The sequence below is a fragment of the Strix aluco genome, chromosome 14, assembly GCF_031877795.1.
Source record: "Strix aluco isolate bStrAlu1 chromosome 14, bStrAlu1.hap1, whole genome shotgun sequence".
Classification (NCBI taxonomy): Eukaryota; Metazoa; Chordata; class Aves; order Strigiformes; family Strigidae; genus Strix; species Strix aluco.
This window is the reverse complement of record NC_133944.1, coordinates 20,774,321-20,792,605: the sequence shown is the minus strand read 5'-3', so window position 1 is coordinate 20,792,605 and position 18,285 is coordinate 20,774,321. Positions and strand designations below refer to the sequence as shown.

General features: G+C 45.9%; 1 protein-coding gene across 1 annotated transcript in view; it reads right to left on the bottom strand.

The window, feature by feature from the left end:
- Window positions 1-18,285, bottom strand: part of NECAB2 (N-terminal EF-hand calcium binding protein 2) — an 86,103-nt gene that overhangs the window by 29,201 nt on the left and 38,617 nt on the right. The window contains exon 3 of the mRNA XM_074839515.1: window positions 16,558-16,666. Within this exon, the coding sequence (XP_074695616.1) occupies window positions 16,558-16,666 (109 nt within the window). The remainder of the gene's footprint in view (window positions 1-16,557; window positions 16,667-18,285) is intronic.

The window sequence follows — 18,285 nt, the reverse complement described above, 5'->3', positions numbered from 1 at the left end:
CTCAGTGGGCTTAATTAAGTGAATTTGCCCAGAGAGTAATTACTGCTGCACGACCAGCAAGAGGAAGAGGCTGCCCAGAGTAATCACTGTGCCTCCTGCATACTCCAGAGAGAAATAAATTTCTCCCCAAAAAATACCATCCAACGTTAAAATGCAGTTTGATGAGCGCCTGAACTAATGAGGATCCCTGGGAAGTCACATTTTTGCCTTGCCGTGTCCCTGATTGCAGATTATCTAGCAAATGGGCTTTTATCAGAGTTGTCCCTGTACTGACTTTCTGCTGCTCTTCCATCGGTTCAAAGCACTTTTAAGCTTTTTTTTTCTCTGCCTGCCTTTCTTGAAACATGTTGCCATCTTTGAGACTTATTTCAGGTGGGGTGGCAACACCAGACCAGAGAGCATGTAGCAGCAGGGTGTCCAACAGCCCAGGGATTACAAGCTGAAACTGGGCATCCCAGCAGCCAGATCTCTGGGTGGGTGATGGTCCCCCATGTAACCTCCAGGTCTCAGGTCAGAAAGCTCCAGCTACATTGATCCAGCTCAAACCAACGCTTTGTTTAAGCAAATCAGCATTTTCCAGCAGGAAAACAGGCATTTCTGGAAATTTCCCGCCATGGTTATTAGCTTTAGCTCTTAATAAGCAAGCCCAGTGCAGTGCAGCACTGGAAGGGGTTACCCAGAGAGCATCCCAGGAGGTCTTCAGGACTCAGCACGGCAAAGCCAGGGCTGTCCTGGTCCCACTCCTAGGGACTAGAGCCCTGCAGAGGTCCCTTCCAACCAAAAGGGCTGTGCGTCTACCATCCAGCATCTCTCCCTCACCTTCCCAGCATCTCCCTGTCTCCCTAAGGCAAGGCTGATGGCCTCTGACTTGCTGTTGTTAATGCGTTTCTCCAGGCTTCTCTTCAATTACAGAGAGGAGCAGAAAAGTTATCTCAGAATGGAAAAGATAATGTGGAGGAGCGGAGCATGAAATTCCCTTCTTGGGTTCCAGCTCACCCAAGGGAAAGGTGTCCCAGGCTCTCCCAATGGGCAGCACAATCAAAAACATAAAGGGAATTCAGAAGTTGCAAATACATCAAAGTCTCATCTTCACAGCATATTTCTCATTCAAATAGCTGCCTGGATGTGCTGCTCAAATGCCACTCAACACCTGATTGGCTTCAGCTGAAGATAATAACCCTTTTACTTGGGCAGATGAAAGGTTTGCATCAGCAGCCACACGGCTTAGTTGCTTCACCAGCACAGAAAATGGAGGTTTTTCTGAAATCGTGTTCTACTTTTATTTCCATCTTCTATTCACAGCTCTGGGTTTGCTACAAGGCTTCGAACAAGCATGGAAACAAATTATCCTCTAGCATTAGCCACCTGCAAAACTCATTTTCATTTAGGAAAGACTAAAAAACAACATGTGCAGCTGAAAAGTATTATTATATCTGATGATACGCCTTCTAGTCCCAGCAGCAACGGCGCTGTGTTATCTCAACACCTCAGAAGTGGAAAATGTACATCCAGATGCCTACTAACGTGTCACAGATGGTCACTCTTGATCATTAGTTTCTGAACTCAAAGAAACATTTTTACACAAACCCCAGAGTGAGAGAAATTATTCCAGGCAGAGCAAGAGAAGTACCAAATACTGGATGCCAGCCAGGAGCTGAATAACTTTAATTCTAAGCAACTAAGCAGCTTTCCAAGCCCATCATCGTACCCTTCTGGAGAACCCTGACAAGTCCTTCCCGAGACCTTCCCAAGTACCTCCTTCACCTGCCCACTTTCTTTAAAAAAACCCCAACACTCTTACGGTATGACGTAAAAAAGGACTTCCAAAATATGAGGTGCCACATGCAAAGAAACAGCATAAACCATATGGCAAGGCTGTCCACAACCAGAAGTGCTTCCAGCCAGCTGCAGCTTCAAATGATATAGGCAGACAAGTATTCATAGCATATGGCAGTTTTTGCCTTAATTTCTTTAGCCGTAGCAAGCTGGTAGTCAGGGCTCTGATGCCCACCTGGCTCTTACTTTAAAGGATGCTCTTAATCTCCCACCAAATGTCCCTGCTTCCCGTATGAAATAAATTTAAAATGTAGTTTGTGGAGTGCTTCAGCAGGAAGAATTAAAAAATGCACGTACTGACACAGGTACACTTGCCCTGCACACGATTCAGTACAACCAATAAGTAGAGTGAGCAGTGAGTCTTAAATAACCCAGCAGGTATTTTTCATTCAGCTCTGCTTTTTCCAGGGCAGGGAGTACCACCTATTTAAATGCCCAGAGTGGATGGAGGAGAGCCCATCTGCATGAGCTGATACAGCGTTCACCATTCACTCCAGACAGAGGTTCCCCTCCAAATCCATGTTGTATGAAACAGGCATAGAGTCCATATGGATTGCCATGTAACTGGGACATTTCCAGCGTTGGAGCATGATGACTTACATTAAAACACCTACAGGGAACAGTTCCCACTGGAGGGCTCCTGAAAGGGAGAGAAATGATGTCTTCTCCAAAGCAAAACTAGTAACTTTATTCTTTCCTTGGCACGTGCTCCAGCATCGAGCGCTTGGGGAGCACAGTAAGGGGGTCCGAAAGCCCAGCAGTGAACCATGTTTTTCTCTGAAGCACTGGTACCACAGGGAAGAAAAGACAGAGACAAAGAATTGCCCAGAAACAAAGAGAAGCCAAAAGAGGATTTTGTATGAAGTTTTCCCATACAGATTTTGTATTATGAAGAGCCCCATCCCCTGTGGTGTGTGATTTGGGATTATAACAGATTCTAGGTACTCTGTGAGACGACTTCTCTCCTCCTACTTGCCTTGCTATCGGCAGGCTTTTCATTCACCAGATGGTTTGAAGGCTAAAGGCTAGTGTCCCTGAGGATGCTTTGTTCACCTAAACCCAGGATGAGGTTCCTTCCCACACAGTCTTCCTCTGGATTTAGGCAGATGATGACCAAGATAGGGATGGTTTCACTTCTCTTCCATACCGCACGGCCACCGTGGCTAATGCCACTTAGCAAGACAGAAGGTGAGCAGCAGTGGGGCTGCACAGCAAAACTGTATTCAGACCCATTTTTATATGGCTTTCTCTGTGGCTCCTCACCTTGTTAAGTCATCTGTATCCTCATTAATACACACACTGCCCAGATTCAGTTTTCAAGCCATAAGCATATGTTCATTGAAAATGCTAGCACCCAAAGCTGTGTGCTCTGCACGGTGCTCTTTGCTCCAGAGCACTGGGGCAGCAGAATCCTCATTACAAGCCAGTAATCTGGAAAACATTGATTTTTCAAGGCAAACTGAACTGACCTTCAACACAAACAAGCATGGTAAATCTGGCAGGCTCAGGATAAAACACACTCATCCTGCTTCAATGCTGTTCCCTCCCTACACAAGAAGTTCCTGTGAAGTTGCTGCAGTGTCACACAGGGAGGCCAGGATGGACCTGCTCTGCCTGCAGAAACATAGAGGGAAACCATGAGGCCCTGGTTCCCTGCTGAGCACCAGCAGGTAGGGCTCTTGCTGCCCAAACCAGACAAAAAGCATCTCAGATATCCACATCTGGATATTTCAGCACCACAAAAGAGTCTCCTTTAGGTGACCTTCTAGCATGATGGGGAAGATCTGCAGAAGACCTTCACCCCCTTCTCCTCCTCAATGTGGAAGCCCCTGGGCAGACCCACGAGCATGGCTGGTGGCTCTCCTAGGGACAGTCACACCCTCAGCAAAGTGCCACATTGCCTTACAGCCACCTTGCAGCCCTGGGTGTAGGGTTTACAAGCAGACCTCTTCACTGGCATCCTTCCCACCATGCCAGAAGATGCTGAGTTCAGCCTGGAGCAGCTTTCATACCTCCACAGTAAGATGTGTGCCTTATGAAGGCTATTCCAGCTCTGATTGCAAAGGAAAAGGGAAAAAAATGAAAGGATGGTTAGCACTGAATACTAACTCCTAATTGATTCATCATGACGCTGAATCCCACAGGTGGGTGGCACACTTTGGGGAGCAACAGGTCCAAAAAAGCCTGGACCTGCTCCAAAAAGCCTGCGATACCCAAGTGCAGATGTCCTGCCTGGAAGCGTGGTGCAGAAAGCGGTTGCCATAGCACTCGACATGAGCAGTAATTAGGGATGTGACAGGAAAATGTCTCTTCTCTAGCCAATGACCTGCAATACAATTGCATTTTTCTTGTAGCAATAATAAACCTCATAAAAATGATGTGAAGAGGCTATTAAACTCGCTAAAGAGAATCTCTGAGGTCCAAAACCATCAAAGCTGAGGTATGGCTGCAGCAGCCGAAGGGATCTCTGCCCCCTGTGACTCTGTCTCAGCTGCTGGTCTTCTCCTGCAGGATCCAGCCCCTTACCTCCACCATAGTTTCAACAGTCAAGGTACTCAAGGAAAGGCTTTTGGTATGGATTTTCCTGGGTTTAGAAAAGGAAAACTTCTGCAATGATAGCTCATGCTTTCTCGGAGGCTCTCACAAGTGACCCCACAGAGCCCCTATGGACCATGTACCCCGCTCCCCTCCCCAGAGCCATGGGCGAGGGCTGCGCACGAGGTGTAAGGTATGATGAGCCCAAGGCCCACATACACAGGCTGGGGCTTGGTTTGGCGATAACGCCTGCAAACAGCAATATTCCTGCTTTTGCTTGTGTAACTGATAAATCCAGCATGGGCACTTTGTCAGGGTGGGAAGGATTAAACACCCCTCACAACTCTCAGAGTTTCCATTTCCTTTCAGGGAATCAATGTCTACCATAAAGATCGAGATCATTACAACATAACGTGTTATTTGCTTAGTTTTTCATTTTTTAAGACTCCCACCTGCTGCTATATTTCAAGGCCAGTTCAGCTCCTCACTTCCTTGGCATACTGATTTATTCTGCAGTCACAGACATTTATGAAGCACCAGGTCCTACCTAACACCAGCCTGCCCTGTGCAAGCCTCTGTGCAACCTGATTTCCCATCTACAGCTGCAGGTATGGGTCAGAAATAGCTCGGTGAAGACCCCACTTGCCTCTCCCACATCCTCAGAAAGTCCCAAGCTGCAAACCATCCCTGATGCAGACCAGATGCTTTCATCAGTAGCTTCAAGACAAACAAAACAACATTTTCTATGCAGTGAAGCATTTGACAGAACAAAACACTCAGATCTAATCATCAAGGGCACCAAGAAAAGTGACTGAATGTGGATAAAAATGAAACAAATGTTCTGGATGCTGTTGGAAAATATGTGCTCTAAGCTCTCGCTAGTTAAAAGAGAAATAAATGTCACTTTGAAAAAAGGCAGGGGCAATAAACTGGCACCTGTGGAGTACCAGACATTTGTTTGTTCATTCATCAGCAACTGCAATATGGCATTTCAGGCTGTCAGCTGGTGCTAGACCATCTTGCGCTGTCGCTCAGCTCCGGAGCCAGGGTCTGCGTACTGCATTGGTGGGGCTCTGCCCTTCCTGCCCTATCACTTCTATAAATTAACATAAAAAATGCAGCATAAAGGTGCAATTTTCCACGATGTGCTGATCATGAATCCAAATTCCCAAACTCCATGGAGTGCAGGAGAAGCCCAAGGCAGAGATGTCCCACCACCACTCTCCCTGCCTGTCCTCCGCAAAGCACCTCACTGCCCACGGCAGCCCCATTGAGGCACTGCAGGGTCGGTGACACCACAGCCTTCTGCAACACAATTGTGGACAAGGGGATTGTTTTTTTCCCCCCGCTGTATCACAGAATCACAGAATCATCTAGGTTGGAAAGGACCTTGAAGATCATCTAGTCCAACCGTTAACCTAGCATTGGCAGTTTCCAACTACACCAGATCCCTCAGCGCTAAGTCGACCCTACTCTTAAACACCTCCAGGGATGGGGACTCCACCACCTCCCTGGGCAGCCCATTCCAATGCCCAACAACCCGTTCTGGAAAGAAATGCTTCCTAATATCTAGTCTAAACCTTCCCTGGCGCAACTTGAGGCCATTACCTCTTGTCCTATCGCTTATTACTTGGTTAAAGAGGCTCATCCCCAGCTCTCTGCACCCTCCTTTCAGGTAGCTGTAGAGGGCGATGAGGTCTCCCCTCAGCCTCCTCTTCTCCAGACTAAACCCCCCCAGTTCCCTCAGCCGCTCCCCATCAGACCTGTGCTCCAGACCCTGCACCAGCTCCGTTGCCCTTCTCTGGACACGCTCGAGTCATTCAGTGGCCTTTTTGTAGTGAGGGGCCCAAAACTGAACCCACTCATCGAGGTGCGGTCTCACCAGTGCTGAGTACAGGGGTAAGATCCCTTCCCTGTCCCTGCTGGCCACGCTATTTCTGATACAAGCCAGGATGCCATTGGCCTTCTTGGCCACCTGGGCACACTGCTGGCTCCTGTTCAGCCAGCTGTCAATCAACTCCCCCAGGTCCCTCTCCGACTGGCAGCTCTAAATCCTATCCTAACAGGCCACCCAGGATCTGCATGTTAAGAGCAAAAATTGGTGGGGTTGTTTCTGCCCAAAGGAGAAAATTTTGGGTGTTTAAGACATGCTCCTCTTCATACCTTGTAAGACCATTTCACCGTCTATTAAAAATAATCAACATCTTCTCTCTCTGCTTTGCAGAGGTGAACAGAACCTCTAAGCATGCGCTTGAAAATCTCTTGAAAAGCTCATAAAAACTCTGAACAAGACAACACAATAAAATGCCTGTTTACAGCGCAATTGCTATCCTAAAAAATGTATCAGTGTGGCATAGTGATTTACTAAGATTAATCCAACAGTTGGTTTCTAAGAACAGTCATCACCTTAAATAAAACAGTCATTTAGCACAATACTAAACATTTTCAAGTCTCTGTGTGTGACAAATCCTTAATAAATCACATCTAAACTCTCAACTTTGTTTTGGGGGGGGGGGTGTGTGGATGACTTGATCTTGAAAATATCACTCTGCCCACAAGTACATCAAAGAGAAGAGAAGGCAGGTTTAATTACAGCCTACAAGTAACTTAGCTGCTAGGAGGGATGGCACTTCCAAAATTATTAAGTTGGCGATTATAATATACACACTCGGGCCTGGTGCGTATATACACTGGGTGATATCAACTCTCAATTAATTTATCCCCAGACAGTGCCAGGCAAAACTGGGACTATAATCCTTGGAAGGATGGGCTGTACATGCCGTGGTCACCACAGAGGTGGCACAGGCTCTCAGGGTATTCCCACCAGCTCCTCTTTGGAAACATAGCATGAATTTTTGAGATATTTCCATCATGTTGCATTGAGATAATTGATTATTTAATTTTGGCACCCTGGTCCCCTGCAGAGCCAGTATCTTCAGCCTGCGCCCTGCATCACAGGTCCGCTTTAAAGTGAGCTCTTCATCTTGCATATGCATTTCACAAACAGTAAACACAACAATTGCGTCTGAGTTAACAACACATCAATTTTGCTGTCAGGGTTGTTCAAATTCATCAGCCTCATGGTAGACTTTTAAATACCAGCTGTTTGTGATGCATTTGGACCATTCTGTGATGTCAACTCTATTACTGGAATAGTTACTGTAACTATTTTGGTTTTGTATAATAGGGAACTCCTGTTTGCAGAAAAATATAAAAAAAAAAAAAAAAAGGAACAGGAAGAAAAAGAATGGTTCAACCTATGATGCTCATTTACAAAACCACAACATAGCTTTCATGCCCTGGAGTGCTTGATGCACACCCTGCATACAGGGAGCAGACCGATGGTGCCACATGCCAAAGAAAGAGCAGTGGCAATTTGAGCAGCTATCTGGTACTGCTCGCTCGCATTTATGCAGGATCTCTTCTTCTCTGAGTCACAATGCTAGGCAGTGACTGGGCCATCTCCCCACCAAATATCACTGCAGGGAACCTGGGGGTCCTGGCAAAGCCAATGCTTCTCTTCAAGTACCCACCATGACAGGGACAAGACAAGATAGGTGTGTGAATGCGGTGATAGACTAGTTACAAAGGTGGAAAACAGGGACTGGAAATCACTGGATTTTGCAGTGGTACTGTGCTGGATGGACCCTGCAAGCCTCAGTTACCCAGAGAAGAGCTATTTGTGTCTGTTTGACTGAACACCCTTTGTTCCACTGTCCTGGGGTACTGGTGTCCTGGTCCTCCCTGGGAAGAAAGCCAAGGGATGCTGTGATTTTTCACCTTCACAGAGGCAGATTAATGGCACTGATAACTCTCCATGGCTTGCAGCAAAGATATACTTCAGCTGTTTTTCACAGAGACAAAATTCCCTCCACTTCTTGGCCCTCTTGTTTCCATCAAAGGAAGTAATTTATGCATGTTTTTAACCCCTCATTATTTCTTTTAGCTTAATTTTCAAAGAAAACCGTTAAAACAAATAAATACTCCTTCCTTTTTTTGGGGAAGAGAGAGTCTCTCAGGTTTTTTTGTGCCAACAATATGAAACAGTCAGAAATGGCCTTTTTTAATGAATGAACATTTAACATTCTGCCTATGTCTACTTGATAAGGAAGCCTGGACTAATCTGATTTCTATTTGTAATATCTGGAATATTGAACTGCAGAAGAGACGTGGAAATATTAATCGTTCAGAGCTCAGCTGAATGATTTGCTAATTGCCGAAAGCAAATGATAAGACATTGAGAGCATGAGTTAAAATTAAATCAGCTTCCTCCTCCTTTTATATTTTGCAGGTATCTTGGTTATCACCAAAGTTATATGTAGGAGAGGAAGAAATTAGAGCAACAAACATGCAGGTTTGGATATGTGACACACAACTGGCAGGGAACTAGAAAAGAAGAGTAAACAAGAAATCCCTGTACTCTCTTGCCTGTATTTTTCCAATATATTCTGGATATTATTCCAAAATATCCAATATATTTCTCATGTACTCTCTTCTCCTCCCACTGAAAAATGATCTAAAGCACCCCTCCCCAAATTCAGTGCCAAGGCAGATGGCTTGCTCTGCCTACCAAGCAGCAGCTGGACACATCTGCTGCTTGATCACGGTGCCCTATGCACACTTAATCAGAATAAACACATGGATAAATTTGTAAGACTGGAGCTTAAACCAAAATGCTATGATCTCTTTGAATGCTCGCATGACTTGAACACAACCACCTGATTGGAATTAAGTATCTTAGTCACTTTAATGGTTTTAATGCAAGATCTTGGTATCTTTCCATTCTCTAGAAAAGAAAATCTCTAATTCAGAACAGCACTGCACACTCTAAAAAATAAGAAGCCAAGCCCTAGTCGCAGCTAGAAAACCCTCCGGTGTGATACTTCTCCACTCTGTTTGCACAGATAAACCCTCCCCGATCCTTGCCCTCCACAGTAAACACCAGCCCACTGTTCCCAGCTCCACTCTGCCTTGCTGCTCACATTAAACAGGCTCCCTCCAGAGACTCCGTCAAGAGGCTGCCTGGGAAAATACCTGGGAAATACAATTAGAAATAGAAAAATGTCCTCAAATGTTTTTTCAAACCAGTTTCTGTGCAGTTTTTCCAGCTTCTCCTGATGACCTTCCCAGTGAGTAATTTTTTTTTTAAACCCCTTTTCTTTGGTGAGCCTCAGATGCTTTGCAGCTCTATCAGCACACAGCTGCTGAGCACCAGCTTTGGCACCAAGTATTTCTTCACTTAAATGAAAAGTAGAGCAGAGTATAGCATAAGCGACACGTCGGCACAGAGAAGAATAAGCTAGGACTCAAAAAACATCTTCCACATAAACAGAAAGAACAAAATCCACCAAATGCCCATGTTCTCGAGAGCCAGAAATTAGAGCCAGACATATAATTTCTGTGCAATCATTCTGTCCCTTTCAGAAGAGATGAGAACTGTCTCTTGAATCAGTTAATCAAAATCTCAGCTGATTATACCATCCGTAGTTTGTTTCCCAGAGAGCTAATTGAGAACATTCAATATTCAAAAATTAAGTTGGTTTCAATGGGCACATCCATCTCCGTAGTGTGGGCTTCGTCTCCCAGACAAATCCGGCACTCCACTGCATCAGGTTTGCAATAGCTGAGATTAGGGAGGGGGAGAAAAAACAGGAAAAAACACTCAATCATAACCATCATTGTTCCTTACCCAAGAAGTGGAAGTACTTTTTGCACAACTTTGAGAGGACTGGACTGTAGAAGCCTGGAGAGAAGCATTGGCAGCATGAACTAAAGCCCACAGTGGACTCCATCAGATGGAGTCTCCTCACACCACAGGACACCAGACCCAATGCAGGTTGTAAAGATAAAACATCTCAGAGGGTAGGGCGGAGGGGGGGCTGTGGTGTCCAAACAAAGTGGTAACAACAGACCTTTTCCACCAGAAGAAAATAATTACTGGAACAGAAGGACAACAGGCTGCTGCCTGATAGAAAGGACTGAAGGTGTTTGGGTCTGGAGCAGGGTTGTGTGCTAGAAGGAGGGTGCTGAGAACCTCTTGTTCACTTGTGATGATGTGAAGCTCCATTTCTGCCCAGGTTATCAGCTGGAGCACAAGACGTTGCTTTAGCTTGCACACATCAAGCTTCCTTGCAAGTTGTCTGCTGCTTGATGTTCACTCAGCAACAGATTTTGAGCTGCTTTGCCTTTGTCTCTGTCCCCTCCAGAATGCCCCAGTGCTCTTATACAACATCAAACCAGGAGCTTTCAGTGTCAGGGTACCATGACATCTTCCTTTGGATGATCTTGTGGGGAACGGCATCAGTGCAGACCCCAAACTACACCAGCAGCACCTTGCCAGCATCTCCTCCCACTCTTTGGATGCTGCTCACCAAGCTCCATAGTCACAGACACTGAGTATTTGCACAGGGTCTAACGTAAACCAATTTTATTCTCTGGGTATTGATGCAATCAAAGTAACAGAGAAACAAAATTCATCCATGCAAGCTACCAGCCCAATTTTGAGAGCTTCTGGCTCTGCAAATGCCCTGATGATGTCTGCAGAGGGTAGAAATCAGACAAGAGCTGGGGGGATTTTTCCCAGCTGAGTTAGACGAGGAAGGGGACTGGGGAGGCCAGGCAGGAGGAGCACATACTGCCACACTCCATCCCTCTCCGTAGAGGCCCTGGCACCGGCACTGATGCTCTGCACAGCTGCCTCTGGCTGGAAACACACACCAGCAAGTCACAATGGCAGGAGACAGCTCGCTCCTGCTCATATCCCTCATTAGGGCTAACATGATCTTAACAGCTTTTCCTGCACAATTAACAGCCAGCGAAATATAGACTTGTCCCTCCTCATTTGCTCTGCTTTCATCAAGCTTAAGTAAGTGGCACTGGCAGCTGGGCCCTGAGCAGCCACTGTCCCACTGTGCCAGCCCAGGGCTGGACCCATCTCAGCCAGCTTCGCTTTGCCAAGCAGCAGGTTGCCCCCTGCAACAGCTCTGCTCAGGATTGCAGCCATTTCGACACCGTGCGCAGGGCCAGGTACACCCCATCTCCCTGCAGAAGCAGAGGCAGCCCAAAGCTCCCACCCTGCCCGCACTGGTGTTGCAGGTCTCTCCAAACGCTGGAGCTGGATCCACCGCTGGAAGCAGCACAGCTGTGCCAGCACTGCTCTCCGGGTTGATATGTTCAGCTTTGCAGTGGGACTAATTAGCACGGGCAAGAGCAGCTCATCAGCTCCGTTACCTGCTTCCAGAGTGGCCCTGAACAGCCATGCCTCCCCTCGCTCTGGGGTGGAACACAGCACTCGGGTTGGTAGCAGCCCTGACCATACCCTGCTACATCCCTGCACCCCAAAGCGACCCCAGATTACTCTGCTTTATAATACAGCTCCCTGTGGTATCTGAGCAGCTGAGGGGTTGGGGTAGGAAGGTGGCTTCATGTTTCTGAGAACGTTATTCAGCATCCAAAGGTGCATGCAGCAAATTTTCCCATCCATCCGCTCTCACTGCCCCTCTGGACTACTGCCCTAGGTAACTGCCACGAAGGGCAGGAGGGGGCACGCTGTGCGGGTGGCATGGGTGCCATACAGGCTGGAGAACCCGAGTGCCTTCAGTTCCCCATTTTTCACAAACCTCCAGAAAAATGACAGTCTGGGAAAGCGGTGAAGGGCTTCTGAGAACAGATACCGCTTCTGTTAATTATCCTACATGCACGCTCCAACCTTTTCTAGCGTTTGCCACTGGAGAGAAGAGCTCATTTAGAGGCAAGTAGGGGGGAAATAAAGCAATTAAAAGAATAGCTATAAGCCTAGCGAAGAGATAACAAATGACAGAGCAGCAGAATGCTAATGCCATGTTCTTGGCTCCTTGTGAATGGACCTGTACAGCTCATCGGAGAAGTCTTGCTCCAGTGAGCAGATCTCTCCCCAAAGGATTGCCGTCTGCAGCTATGAAAAATGTACAGGATAGAAAAGGAATTTTTAAAATCCCCTGCCAGGACTAAATTTGTTTTGTCAACAGCCATGCCTGACCTCTCCCTGCTTTCACAAGGACTGAGAGGTGCTCCTTCCTTCCAAGGGGATGCAGAGAGGGTAGAAGTGCTGGGCCAGGGAGCTGAAAGAAGATGGGAACTGTGGATCAGACAAAGCAAGTTTCATCCAGTATCGCAGTACCATTTTTAAAGGGTTTCATCTGGTCGTTGGTGACCCTAAAACTTGCTCGACTTTCATCTGCAATGACTTTTTCCTTTCAAAATTATTACATATCATTAGAAAAAGTAAGAAAAGGTGTAGATAACTCTGCAAATATAACAGCATTTCCCAGATGAACATCAATCTAATGTTTTCTAAAGCCCTGTTCTGCCACTAAACCAAATATATAAATATATTTAAATACATGTGTCTACATATCATACACATAATTTGTGTGATTCCAGTAGCCTTGATATTAATAGTAACATACCATTACCTCCCCATTAATCTTCAGGCAGCTCCCCATAAAGCACTGCTGAAACCTCCTGAAATAGCAGCTAAAACCAATAGTAAAAACCACCTAGCAACGCCTTGCTTTTGCCTTCTGCTTCAGCTGGGAGGAGGGAAGGAGGGCAGCCAGTGTGAGCAATGGTGAGAAAAACACCACTTGATCATCGTTTTTAAGCAACAGCAGGTTTATGAATATAATTTTGCCAAAAAACAAGTGAAATACATGACACATTTCGCACGTTCCTGCTGTCAGATGAAATAACCAGTGACGATGGGACTCACAGCACAGTGCTTGCACCCTGCCACGGATGGCAGGTTCTTTTATGCAGATACCTGGTAATAAAACCCCAGGGCAGGTGTTTGGAGCCCATGCCCATCCTGCCACATCATTAACCTGCTAAAGATACTTCCCAGGCAGTCAAGAAGAAAGAAGGAGCCTCATTAATGCCCCTGGGCTATTTTGGGGTATCTCATTTCAGTTCAGCATCCTCCTAACAGCACCTTGCTGGCAAGGAGGTGTTTCACTGGGGGACTGTGATGCCCAAGACTGAAGTACGCACTCCTCCAACCTCAGCACGTCATGACTGACTCCCCACAGCAGCACAGCTACTCCTGCATCTGTAACCTACCTCACTTTCCCACTCCTCTGCCCAACTTTTCTCCTTTCCACAGTCTTCCCGATGAAAGCAAGTCAAGAAGCCAGTACATTCATTTTATCTACTCCAGTAAGGCAGTTCCCTGCTCCTAAAAATACTCCAGGAAATTGAATCAACATTTTGTAATTTGGCTGGTAACAGCAATTACTAATAATCAGCAGGAACATAATTTTCTTCATTTTCTACTCTAGCTATAATGTAATTTCAATAGCAAACTTGGTTTTGCACACTAAACAAACATGATGGGCAATATGAGAAAAACAGAGAGATAAAACTGACTATCAAAATATAGGCTTAAAAATACATACACTTCTATCAAATAGCAAATAATTGTCATTCAAACAGCCTTTTGGAAAGATACAAGTTAATGTTGTTCCTACGTTCCCCTGTAAAATGGAAAAATGAAAGCTCCACTCCTCTTGCTCGGCAGCAGCACTCAAATTGCAACCCTAGTGCTTGGGCATGCCAGAGGCTGGAGGCAGTATCCTTCCTCCCCAACCTCCCACAGACCCACCGATTTACTGTGAGGAGAGCAAAAGGTGGGGCAAGGTGAAAAGCACACACACAACTTGAAGAACTGTACTAGATGCAAGACTGCCGTCAAGCAAACTACTTGTTTCATAGTGAAAAGCACTTTTGCAGAAGGAAGCCCAGCTCTGAAATAGGTTTTCTGGACACGGAGAGCTCTTGCAGATAAAAAAAAATGAGGAATATTTTCTTCCCCCAACTTGCTAAATTTGCTGCAGGTGTCTATGCTTTCCAAAACAATAAGCAAGTGCCAATTTCATGCAAGGATTGAACTTGAAGAGTGACCAACTCATTGCTTTTCCTTCCAGCCAAGAACAGCAGATGCTACGCTGCTCTGTGCGAGTATCAGTCCCTAGTGGGTATTGATGACTGGATCAAGCCAGCTTGGCCAAAGAAAAATACAACTGAATTGTAGGAAGTCTTGCCACACTCAGGAGCTGCTCAGCGAGACCCTGCTTGCTGGCAGCACTGTTGCATGACATTTAGAAATGGTACTCTGTCTGGTTTAGAAGACATCCCTTATTAAGGCTCGGAACAAGCTGCAGATTTTCTAAAATCCCCCAGCAAAAATGGACTGCAATCCAATTTCCTATTTCAAGAAGGCCAGAAGAAACATCCACACACTAACCCCCATACACATCAGCTGCCTGCATCCTTTCAAAGGCCGGATGAAAGTTGATAAGCTCAGACAACGCTATAAATTATTTCAGAACAGATGCAGGTGAGTACCCAAGTCCCAGTGTCTACAGAGAGGAGAGCCCACCTGGGAACATCGCCTGGAGCTTGGTAAATAGACCCACAAAACATAAGGCAGCATCTAATGTCTATTGAAGAGGAACCATTAGAAAGGATGGATCATTCCCAGCTAATTTTAGTAACAAGACCACTTAAGTTCCTTTGATTAATTACTCAGCAAATAGTATACACCAAGTTGGTCTTTGGCATTTCTGGTCTTGGAATAAACTTCAGGAAGTAGACACATTGGAAAGACGGGATTTTGAGAAACCTCACATTTATTTTGCTTTCAGAAATGTCTTCAGCAGCAGCCCCTGCACCAGGCTGATGAGCTTTACATCCTCTGCTTTGGTGCCAGTGCACTCTAGAACAATCACTGCTTTCCAGGGGATATTTTGGATGGGTGGCAAAGCATGCACCACTCACACAGGCAAGACACAATCTACCTGTTGCCAGAAAGCTTTAGAATTAACCAGACTATTATATTTTTAAGCACTTACTACAAGACTTGTCATTTGAAATCGGATTCTGTTTTCATCTGCTTTTTGGACAGATTTTTTTTCTCTCTAGAGGAATAAGAGTCACACTGGAATATGACTCAAAGCTGGCTTTCGTTTGTATTTCCAGCCAGCTTGAACTACTCAGGCTTTTGAAGATGAGTTCCTCTTGGAAGGAGAAAACCCACCAGTGGGCTGTGTCCTTTGTGTTGGTGCCCAGCACCATCACTACCTGCTGGCAGGGACGGCTCCTACCAGGGCCTCACAGACCCCACAGCTTGGTGCTGATCCTGAATGCTGCTGGTGCCAGACACTTGTCAGGGGACTCACAAACACCTCAGACCCTGCCAAAGGCAAAGGCAGTCAGAGGGGATGCTGAGGGAGACACTGCAAAGGCAGGCAGAGGGGAAGGAAACATGAGCAGCTAATGAGTTTGTCACCTTAATTTGATAGCTTGGCGCAGCCTGCAAAAACTTGATTCTCAGCAAGACCAGTCAGGTGCCATATTTAGTTTCAACTTTGATGTAATGTTAAACTAAAGCATGCCTAGATCTCTCCTCTGCTATCTTCTCTCCCTGCTGCTATTGCAGCTGCGATGCAGACATTGCAGTGCTGCTCGTGGATCCAGCCCCTTGCTGCCTTGCCCAGGCTTTGTGCAGACAGAAGTACAGCCACAGCAGGCTGTTGGGAACAGAGCAGAGGCAAAGCACCTACAACAGCAGCTGCAGGGCTTGTGCTGGCTTCAGTGCAGCTGAATTCCAACTTGAAGAGAAGGGGGCTTGTTTCTATTAAGTGCTAGAGTGATCACTGCACCAGGGAATATTTTGGACGGGAAGCAAAGCAGGCACGGACTAAGTGCAGGGGATACAGAGAGATCACAAAGAGACAAGACCACAGATCATTCCAGTTTGTTGTGTGTAAAACAGCTAGATAGGATAATGTTTACAGAGATTCACACTGTTACCTTTTATAGCACAGCAAAGCTTTTAGATAAAGTGGAAAAGCTAAAGAGCTATTTAAACGCCCTCATGGGTAAAACTCAGCATCATTTCAGATGCCATAAGGATCAGGTTGCACTAAAGAAAATGGCCTGAAAAAACCACCAAGACAAAAGAAGTCATAGTGGCCGTCATGACAGGACACAAACCAAGCAGAAATGGAGATTTTGCAAAACTTCGCAAAGTGAGTTGCACCCCTGAAGCTTCTGTGGTGCTTAGCTCTCTGGAGCAGCACTGCCCCTGCACACTAACTCTGTGATCCAGCAGCTCCAGGAAACAGTGGGGTGTTAGCATGGGGAACTTACTTGGTGTTGTCCGAGTCAATGGTATGAAAGAGCTTCTCAAGTTCTTCTTCGTTGAGTGTCCCATCAGAAAAAAAGGCCTGGAACTCCTCCAGGGACAGCTTCCCATCATCTGCAAACAGCAACACAGCCACCATTAGGGAATGGGCAAAGCAAGGGGCACGACAACTGACAATCAAGAGTTATGTTCAGATTTAAAGATTCAGTCCAAAATTACCTCAAAGTGCTTCTGCAGAACTGGCCCTCAACCAATGCAGAGCTCACTGTCCACAGGGTGGGACCTGGCAGCTCTGTCAGCCCTGGAGCCAGGTGAAGGTTCATTGCTCCTGTCTATGGATGCACTGGCCCTTCGCAACTAATTGGGCCATTAACCCAAAGCATGACTCAAGCCTAAAGAGGAAAAGGCTGCAAACTGAATTACATTTAAGAAATCATGGAGCGTTTTGTCTACCCTACGTTCAAATGATGCAGGATGCTCATTAAGGGACACCTAACAGATAGGAGAAGACCCAGGGCTGGAATTAACAACAGACCCAGACGTATCTTTTGCCATCTCCATCCAGCTGCATCTTCTCCAACAGTGCATTTCCCTGCTCTGCACAGAAACACAAGATAGCAGCTACCAAGCATAACAAGACACATCTTGCTTCAGTTGTCAACTGTTTAAACATACAAGGGCTGTGTCACCTTAATATTGTGCCTTTACTTCTAGAGGGACCTGATGACGCACAGAATCCATCTGCCTGACCATACGGGCTGCAGCTTGCTGGATGCCTTTTGGCAAACCTACCAGCACGCGAAGGAGTCACAAGACAGAGGTTTAATAATGTTCTCCTGGGCACCTGGAGAGGAGCTTGCAGTAATTTCAGCAGCCAGCTCCAAGCTCAAACTCAAAGATTTATTTTGATACCAGCTCTGGATGAAAGTGCACAAGAACTTTAGCAGCCTCATCTCTGGCTATAGGAAGAGGCCCTGTAGATAGCCAGTGCTTGGGGGAAAGTGTGTCTGGTCTCAACTCAGAGATCAATAAACAACATCTGGATTTGAAAATCTGGCCACATACTTTGCATATTATTTTATATACTGGTCCCAGCATTAATTTAATACTAGTCTTACTATAGCCTACTGAAATGACTAAGAAAGAAAAAACATTAAGGAGGACTCCTTTGGAACTTTTGCTGATAAGGTGACAAAGGCTTACACTTAACTTTTAAATCTGGAGCCTTTCGCTGTGCTGTGGACAGCACATCTGTAAAGCCACAGCTGGAAGTGAGGAGGTCTGGAGAAAGCCCCTTTGAAGTTCAGCAATAAAGCAATGGGAGAGAGACAAAAGAAACTTTGAACAAACTTTAATTACTTCAAGTTTCTTTTTCAAGCTGCTGACACTGTGCTCTGGTGTGCAGCAGTGCTTAGTGGGGAATAACTACTCCAGGTCATGTACTATTTAGACTCTCTCCATTCATATCCACAGAAGATCCACAGACTGGAAATGCTGCCTACTTTGCAGTAGGAGAATGTATCATTTATTATTTAATCAAATCAATTATAAACGCTGTTGCTTCTCTTTCAGGAAATGATGCTAGAGGACAAAATTAGCTAACTTACCACATACACGTCAATATTTTTTCCCCAAACTAAATTGGTCTGCTGCTCCTAAAACACACCTGCATTGCCAAATGCAATGCTACCCCAGTTTCCCTTGGCTGACACAGACAAATTTAGACCAGTGAT